This window comes from Vicia villosa, unplaced genomic scaffold (genome assembly GCF_029867415.1).
Source record: "Vicia villosa cultivar HV-30 ecotype Madison, WI unplaced genomic scaffold, Vvil1.0 ctg.000141F_1_1_1, whole genome shotgun sequence".
NCBI lineage: Eukaryota > Viridiplantae > Streptophyta > Magnoliopsida > Fabales > Fabaceae > Vicia > Vicia villosa.
The window spans coordinates 117,156-127,197 of record NW_026705032.1 but is presented as its reverse complement, the minus strand read 5'-3'; the positions used below and the strand labels follow the sequence as shown (position 1 = coordinate 127,197).

Sequence of the window (10,042 nt, the reverse complement as noted above, 5' to 3'; positions counted from 1 at the left end):
GCTTTCACATGCGCCAGCTCCTGGTCCCGTTCCTCCAGAGCAGTAGCCTTGTTCCTGACATCCTCCTCAAGCCTCCTCGCGGCCTCCGCAGACAAGGGCGCCGAATGGGCATACAGAGCAGGCAGCTCAAGGACCCTAACCATAGCAGCAGCATCCTGCACCAAGAACCGCTGACGAACAGACGGCTCCAGGCCTTCAATATGAAGAGACTCTGCCCGGGGGATGGTCAGAGAGGGCCCTCCTTCGAAAAACCGGGGCTGAAGAAAACATGAAGGCGGGGTGAAGACGCCACCAGCCTCCTCCTGGGTCAAATCCACAGCCTCAACCCTCTACCACTTATGACGGACCAAAGCATCCGGATCCAGTTGCTGGCGAAGGAGGGAAAGATGAACCATAGAAGGCCTCAATGATTCCCCTTGGTCAGAAGCCCATAGCGGAGATCTGACAGCCACCGGGGAGGAGGAGGAAGTGACCAAACCAGTCGCTGGGGATCTCTGCACAACAGCCAACCGAGGACCAGCACTCTTATTTAGAACCACCTAAGCCTTGCTCGCCTGTTTGAGCATCCTATCTTGACGCGCCCGGTCCATTGATTCTGAAAAACAAAGTAAACACACAAGAGTTAGCTCGTCATAATGAAAAGAGGTTAGACACAAAAAACAAATAGCAATAGGGGCAGATACCAAGGTAAGCCACAGCACCCTCATCTGTCCCACTCGCCAACAAATCCTTTATGCTGATAAGGCAAGGCTCCGTAATTGGCTCCCCGCTATCACCGACTACAGGCCTCCCCGATTGATCCAGCTTCGCGACCGGAGGAAGGTCCTGCACAAATTTCTGAAGAACGGCATAATCAGCCCGACCGTCCTTATCCAGATTACTAACCCTAGTAAGATACTGGTCGATGTCATACGCGAAGTGGTCCATCGACCAGAAAAACCTGAACCTCTACCTCCGAGATGTGACGGGCTCCCCTATATCGTTAAGAACCGGACGACCATGCACGTCTAGGGTCGACACCCGAGCAAAAACATTGTCATGAGCCGCCTTAGACTGGGGGCGAATAAGATAGAAGCGCGGCTTATAATTCTTCAGAGAGTCAGAATAAGACTTAAAGATCTTCCTCGATTGTTTCAAGGACACCCACCCAAAACGACTGATCCGCTGTCGCGCGCGAATCAATAACGAGTCTTTTGAAAACGGTAGTATAGCGACAATGGCTCGAGTCGTATCGCAAGGATTCTTGTTTATTATCAACTAATAAAAATCGATGGGGGGTTTTGGTTCAGGTTCTATTTATAGAAAAAGTGCTTAAAATAAGTGATTCTGAAAATAAGTTGTTTATAAAAATAAGTGATTAATAATTAAGCTAAAATGAATCAACCTACTGTATCGACTCCCAACTTATCATCGATTCTTATAAAATCCCAATTCCCTAACGGGTTCATTTGTTCCTATTCGATTATAACAACTACAAACAAGCGCATTAGAAATTATACGACGGATGTTCCTGAATTTCGGATTAAGCAAACGGATTAAAAACTGTTACGAATTAAGCAAACGCAACTTTGATCGTTCGTGATAATATAAAAGCTATGTTAACACGAAATTGATTCAGGATCATCAATCAACAATCGAATTTAAGAAATCTATCCTATAGCAACAATCAAACTAAGAAAATAATTGGAATTAAAGGAAGAATTCAAAGGAAACAAATAATTGGAATTATAAAAACCTCAAAGTGGAATCCGAGTCACAACAGATTGATCCTTAGTAAATTAGTTCCTCATGATCATACAAAGCACAACTCTCCAAATTCGTGAATAGTGTAAAAATGATGGTGAATAGTGTTTACGTGGCTGCCTAACCTAGGTGAAAACACCCAAACCCGTTTCACAACTTAGCCGGGTCGACCCGGCCCATTACAAATGACCCAAACACTAAAATAAAAAAATGCTGCAGCTTTAAACGTAAAACTGGGAGTTATCGACTCCGAATTTGACTTCAACTCTAACATGAAAGTCGTAGCTCTTTCTCTTAGCTTTCCGGCGATTATTAGAACGCCTCAATCAGACTCTTGGAACTCCAGTTATGATCGTTTCCGTGCAGACTGCTAAAGCTGAAAAATAAAGTGCGAAAATTAAATAAAACTAAAAATAAAATAAATTATAAAAACATATTAAAACATAAAAATAATTAAAACAAATGGAAGAAATGCTTGAGTACAAACATGAAAGAACGTGCATCAAAATGCACTAATCAACGACCATCAACAACCTTTCGTTGCACGCAGAAGATATAGAAAAACAAGGGAATGGTCGTTGCGATCTTCAAATATGAGCAAGTCAGCTCGAATGCCCGGATAAACGCGATCGCGTTGGGGTTGAGCTGACCGGGCGCTACTTCCAGGTGTTTGAAGACAGCAATCTGGAAATCACTGAAGGGCACGCGGAAACCCATCTCCCGGAACACCACTTCATACATTGGGATCAAGTCGGGGGCATATACGTCACACACCCGGTCCTTTTCTCCGGGGATAAGCATGGACAATCCATTCTTAGACGCGTCCCCCGCGGGATCCACGTGACCCCCGATCTCCAGAAAAATATCCGAGTTGTCCTTCACAAAATAACTTTCGATCTCGAGCGCCTTCGGAAGCACCCAAGACTCCAGGGGCACCTCCCGCTGGGCCGGGGGCGTCGCTGACGACGAGCCCGAGGTGGAAGGACGTCCTGGATCGGCCATAATCACTTGAAAAACAGGGGAGAATAGTGAATTCGACAGTACAATCAAATCCACCCTTCCACCACTTTTCAGAGTGAAAGGGCGCTCTAACGATCTAGGGACGAAATGATCCCCGATCATACCTCTTCCCGAGGAATCGGCCGTCAAGAAGAAGGTGACTCACGCCAAAAGGAAGATTGAACATGCACACTGCGTCGGGGAGATACACTCTCAAAATAAAACATAAAAACATACTAAAGAAATATCGAAACCCCTAAGAACAATCAGGAAATCAGAAACTAAACTCGAAACTAACAATCTAGCAATTCGCAGCCATCAGCAACGGAGAAACTTACCATCTCCACTGTCTACCACCAACAAACCTTCAAACTCTCTCCCAAAATCGTTCCAAGAACCCTATCCTAACCGCTTGCATACGATTTCTAAGAATTCAAAGCACAAAAACTTAAAAACAAAGGGAAAGAGTAAACTTACGAGTAAGGTCCTAAGAGGGAGAACGAAGGTTGATGATGAAACGTCACGGCGGAGTATGCGGTCGGCGGCAGAGACAGAAAAGCACAGAGAACGAATTTGAAAAGTTTGGGAAGAATGACAGCCCCAAGTATTTATAAGCGCCTAGGGACGTCACGTGCGCCGCACGCGACCTCTGGGAGTGGGATGGTCATCATTAACCCTAGTAACCTAAGGGTAGACTAGCCATCATCACGCATTTAATGCGACACGTCCCCCAAACTGACAACTCTGAAACAACACGCTTCCTAGCTCCCGGCCTGAACTTTCCTCTCCCCGTAAGTTTCAGGGCATCTCTCCTCGGAAGAATCAGACCCACATCCCCAGCAGAATTCCTCTGCCCAGCATCATCAAAGTCGTCACTCCCACGGGCGGAAACGACGACTTGGGGGGCTCCTATTCTAGACCGGCCCAATTATCTCCATTAGGCCAATCCACTCTTTGGCCCAAGGCATTCTGGCCCACACACGCGACAGCATTCCCCGGCCCACTCCGGGCAAACACCAGACCTAACCGAGCACGATGAAGCCTCGTGCTCGGTAACAGCCAGCTCGCGTGCTTCTAGCCTAGCGCCTCGCATGGGTCCTCATAAAATGGAGCCTTTTCCACATAGGATAATCCTATAAATAGCCCTCTAGCCCTAAAGGGCAAGGTAATCTCTTTCTTATCCAAATTCTCTCACTTTGTTATTGTACCTTGTTATCCAAACACTTACTTTGGCATCGGAGTGCCTTGCAGGTACAACCACCTTTTTTCCCACCAACCATTCCGGATTCCAAGCTTCGCTGTTGCTACTCATCTGATATGCTCGGTAAGATCATGTTGTTTAAAGGCTATGTAGCCTAGATTGTGAATTTCAAATAACATGTTTGGAGATGTTAATTGAATTTGGTAGATGAATATAGTATGGGATATATTCATTGAAACTTTTGATAGCAATCCTATTGTTTTCTGCAAGCGTTTATGCATAATGTATGAAAGCATGATATTTTCAATTTGTGTTACAATATGATCAGTGCATATTACGAATGTTGTATGTTGGTTTTGGTTTTCATCACGGTGGAAATTAAAATGTGACACCCTTTTTCCTTTATGCATGATTACTCTGTGAATGTTATGTTATAATTTCGGGTTAGAAAAGGGGTGTTACATATGCCATGTTATGTACTTGACCAGATGTCTCGTATGCTTTAAGTGCAACAAGTAAGTACCAATTTGATCCCAGTGATGCTCATTGGGTGGCTGTCAAGAATATCCTTAAATACTTGATAAGGACTAAGGACTCATTCTTGATATATGGAGGTCAGGAAGAGTTTGTTGTAATTGGATACACCGATGCTAGCTTCCAAATAGATAAGGATGACTTTAGATCGCAATCTGGTTATATATTTTGCTTAAATGGTGGTGCTATGAGCTTGAAAAGTTTAAAGCATGATACAGTTATTGATTCTACAACCGAAGTCGAGTGTATTGTTGCCTTAAATGCAACAAAGGAAGTTGTTTGGATCAAGAAGTTCATTATGTACTTGGCATAGTCCATATCATTATGGATCCCATTTATCTCTATTGTGATGACAATGGTGCTGTCACACAAGCTAAGGAGCATAGATCTCACTGATGATCCAAACACATACTTAGGAAATGTTACCTCATTCGAGAGATAACTGAAATTGTATATGTGAAGATATGCATCGTACCAACACTTAAAAATGTCATTAACCCACTAATAAAGCCTCGTGTGCAGTAGAAGCATGATGGCCATACTAGATCTATGGGTATTAGATATATGCCTAATTGGCCCTAGTGCTAGTGGGAGATTGTTGGTGTAAGCCCTAGAGGCCAATAATTAAAAGGCATTTCTTTAATATGTTTTATTTTTCATAAATAATAAAGTCTCTAGAATAGCTTGTCTGTTTAATGAAATGTTAAGTGTGACTTAATCATGAGAACTCATTAAACATAAGGACACCAATCTTAAATTATTTGTAGTCAAACTTTATTGTGAAGTTGGATAACATTAAAGTATTAAGACTATAATGAAAATAGACTGATGATCACATCTCATGGCTCATGGATAAGGAGTTATCAAGTCTTGACATAGGTATGAATATTAGGAGTAATATTTATATTGGATTAACCCGCTATGAGAATACTACATGGAATGTTATGCAAAGTGTCATAAGTTATTCTCTTGGTGATAGTGGTGTATCCACCCTTCGACCTAAAACCACTATGGACCCTAGATGTAGAGTCAAGTACTTTAATGTTGATCAAACGATGTCCGTAGCAGGATGACCATAGAGACAGTTGATGGGTACTCCGAAAAACATGTTGAGGGACATGAGTGACCTAGATGGAATTTACCCATCCCGCGCAACAAGATAAATGTCTAAGGGACCAATATTGAACTGGACAAGGGTGACATGGTTTATGCCTTGTGTTCAATATAGACATGAGGGAAAAAGGGTAATTGTACATAAAACATTATCACGAAAAAAGTTTTGTCAGATCACATGACATTTTCGTGACTTGGGTAGTTGTGATGTGTTGCTAGATACCGCTCACTGTTTATTATGTTAAATGTGTGATTTAATATAATTATCATTTCGCGAGAACCTATAGGGTCACACACATAAGGACATATTGATGAGAGATAGAATAAATAAGAAACGTCGTAAGGTACAACGTACTTGAGAGAATTATGGAACACCGTAAGGTACGGTGCACTTAAGTGAAATATAGAACATCATAATAATAGTTAATAATATTCTTATTATTATTTTATAATAGATATAAGATGTAATAATAATAAAATATGTTTATTATAATAATAGTTATTATAATAATAATATTATTATTATTATTATTATTATGTGGTGCACTTAGGTTGGACTTTTTAGCTTGCAGTCCACACAAGTGGTTCTATAAATACAACCCTTCTGAATAAGCTTTGTTGCTTGATGAAATTAGGTTTGTGAAAACCTGGCCATATTTCTCTCTCATTCTCTCTCACTCAAAGCCTTCATTCTTAGCAGCTAGCACTGAGATTGAAGGTTTTTGTTCGTGTGGACTGAGTAGAGGCGTTGTTCTTCATCAACGCTCGTGATCAACACCTTCAATTATGCATCAAAGGTTTTAATCTCCACAACCGGTAACCATTTCTATCACTGATCTTGCTCATTCATAAGGATCTCTAAAGGAAAATTTTGTTTTCCACTGCGTTTTATATCGCAATTTTCCTTCAACATTAGTTTCGTTGATTTTTTCCAAATGACCACATGCTTTCCTAACAATAATATCTCTACCAGGATCAAGATTGTCAAAATCTCCTACAATTAACGCAACAACCTCGTCACATGTGGCAAATTATGTGTTATTGGATCCTTGGATCTATTTCTAAACAGCCTCAAAGAAAAATTGGACGTGTTGTCATGTTGCATGTGGTTGACAATTTTTCTAAAAGAATTTGCTAAGACATTCAATTCATTAACCATTTTGGTGATGTCTTCGACCAATGTTTTATCCAGGTTGTCTGTGTTGTTTTTGGATATGCATAACGTTGTAATTAAATAGCCACGTAAAAAATGAACAATATAAAAATAATAATAAAGTATAATGGAAATCACAAATATATCGGAAATGACTAATTCTATTTGACGTCTCATTCTCTATGTCATAAGTATAAATTATAAGATCATCCAACAAACCGTAAAATAAATAAATGTGCACTGCTCATATTTTAGATTTTTGAAAATTTGTGATTACCTTCACATTCAGCCTGTGCGAATGGAAAATTGCTCCTTGCTCATTCACGCTTGTGCCTAATGGTGTAAAGGTAGTTAGGAAAGTGACATAAATGTTAAAAATCAAAACATAAAATGTTGAATATTGAATATGTACATTCAAGGACAGTGCTTCGACTATTGATTCTCCATCGAAATTCAGCTCGAAAGAAGGAATAGATTCAAGAACATGAGTAGGTTGAGATACAGTTTTTGTAACACGTATGGAAGTTGGATTTATTACTTCTGACATAGGAGTGTGAGTGCTAACTTTAGTGATACCTATACAAATAAACATTTCAACAAAAAAATTAAATCTATATTAAAAAGTATACTAATATTCGAGATATTAATTGGAAATTAAGAAATAACACATACAAATCAATGACGTCTTTTGTTGAATGAGTATTCTTGTTTCTCATTACATCATCATGCGCCTTCTAGTCATGCCTGAAGTACAAATACAAAATTGCAATAAACCAATTTAAAAATATTAAATTTTAAATACTAATTCACAGATTTATGTTCTTTTAAAATCAGGGGCACGCCGAACCTGCATCAGATGTAACGTCAGCGGTGGTTGAAGTTTCATAAGTAGGATTCTTACGTTTGTTGCTCAGAAATCCAGAATAATAGGCGAAAGACAAAACTGCTACTACTTCAGTAAGTGTTGTGTTAGTCGCAGTTTTGAACGTGTTGGAACTTAGGAAAATGAATATGCAACTAAAAGTAAAATAATATGAACAATGTCAGAAAATTTCACCATTTGTTATTAAAGACAAAGGAGTGCTAGGAACTTGAGTTTGTATACTTGTTGAAGCTTCATGGTAATGCCTAATCGGTGTTAAATTTTTGCCTAAGAGAAAATGAGCATTGTTTAGGTAATTGCGACAACATATAAAATAAAAAATTCTACGGATAAAGTAAACAACATAACATGTACTCTTTTGCCGCACTAACTTGTCTTTCATTAATTGTTTCCTCTGTAATCTACATGAACTTTTCTCACCCATAGTAATACGGTTTTAAGGTTTGCAGTAGAGAAAAGCACATGTCCCTATCAAAAAGTCAGCATATACATCATGAGATGAAAACATATAAAGTATGTCACCATTTATATGGTGGTATATGCAGTAAATGAAAAAGATAATGGCGAAGAAAATTTGTGTATGTCAGATGTGAACATAGACAGCATGTATCAGAGACATCAAGTATGTGACAAAAAAGATATAGTATAAGAGACAAAGTAAATCAAACCTTAGCTCAAATTGTTGATGTTGTTGAGTGGATGTGTGTGTGGTAGAGACTGCACAATCATTATAATATATGAGGTTAAGCACATTCATACAATATAGCATCAAGTATCTCTTTTATTTCCTTGTTTAATGATTTGCTTAAGCCATGTATAAACTATTTCCAAGAACATTGTATTTTCCAAGAGAATTAATCTGACATTGAAATTTGAAAAATCAATATGCACCATTCATATTCACATCCATTCATATTCATGAAAATATTAAACCACTTTGATAAAAAAATTTAAGAATATAAATTCATGAAGTTTGAATTATATATATTTGAAGTGAGGAAGTCATATTAACATAATAATTCGATGTATTTATATCAAGGTAATCAAAACTGGACCGGTCAATGAACCAGTATAGACACGGGTTTAAGGTTTTAAGGTTCGACTGGTGTTGGACCGAGGTTCAACCGGATTTAATTAAATAATACTTTATTATTATTTTACTATAGCATTTTAGTTAAAAATATGTTTAATTATATACTGCTCAGTAATTAAATATTAATTTCATTAATTTCATGTTCATGATAGCCATATATTTTTTTAGTTAAAGCATTTTGTCAGCTTTCTAATCGGTTTTCTCAGCCTATGGTTTACTTAAGCTTTTAAGTTTAACATCTACATTTAAAACTTCTTTCACCCACATATTCACAACAAATTGCACTATATCCAAAACAGATGGCAACAATACGTGAACAAATTATAATTTAATATAACTCAAATAAGTTTAATTCCTTAATCAGGAAAACCATTAATAAATTAATATTACAAATTACAAATTACAAATCATTTAATATATGATGTATATCTAAATGACACAAATCATGACATTACAGCATCCTAATCAACATTTTATAATAAGTATTACGACTAAGGGATTATCCTTCATGTATGTATCTTCTAGTTGTGGAGACTGCGAAAATATTAATTTCATGTTGTATCAAAGAAAATTCTTTAACAACATTTAAAAATAAGTTAGCAAAAGAACATAGGGATTATTAAGTTATGATATACAAAAAAATGAGGGTTTGCATACCTTGAAGTCCATGTAAAGAGTCGAGGTTGTTCATACATTGAATAGAAGAATTGGCTTCAATATAATAAAATAGTTTATCTAAAACATAAGGTAATTCTAATTTACCAATGTGACAGACATCATTTAAACTGTTTCAAAGATCTTAAGGATTCAAAAGTAGATGAAGAAAAATTACCAATATGCTCATATAAATTCCGACATAAATAATCGAAGTCGATATGAAATGCAAAAGTAGCAATTTAAACAAAAAACAAAGGTAAGTACTTAAGTTTGGGCTAAACAAATGCCCCCAAAATCCAAATGTAACAAATCGCAAACAACTTAGAGTGCGTTATAGTTTAACAAAAAAAATAATCATCAAATAATAACTAAAGGAAAACAGATGGATCAAGTCGACTAATCCTTCTCAATCTTAATGTTTTTTAGAATCTTTCAGTTGGCTCCATCAATTTCTCCAGCAACTTCCACAATTCCTCTTTTAACAAAAGTGGAATCTTCAGAATCAGCTTCAAAATGTGTTGACACGGAACCATTGTCTTCACATTTATCCTCAGCGCCAACATTTGCAAAATTTGAATTCAAATTCCGAACTACACCAGCAGCCAACTCACTTTGAACTTGGACAATAGTCAAATTCTCATCAACACCAGCAGAATTCTACACAAA

The 10,042-nt window shown here is 37.8% G+C and overlaps 1 protein-coding gene across 1 annotated transcript; it reads left to right on the top strand.

Moving 5' to 3' along the window:
- The first annotated feature begins 3,254 nt into the window (after window positions 1–3,254).
- LOC131624567 (secreted RxLR effector protein 161-like) lies at window positions 3,255–4,790 on the top strand. The gene is made up of 2 exons (XM_058895516.1): window positions 3,255–3,346; window positions 4,451–4,790. The coding sequence occupies exons 1-2, from the start codon at window positions 3,255–3,257 to the stop codon at window positions 4,788–4,790; spliced, it is 432 nt and encodes a 143-aa protein (XP_058751499.1).
- Window positions 4,791–10,042: the final 5,252 nt, after the last annotated feature.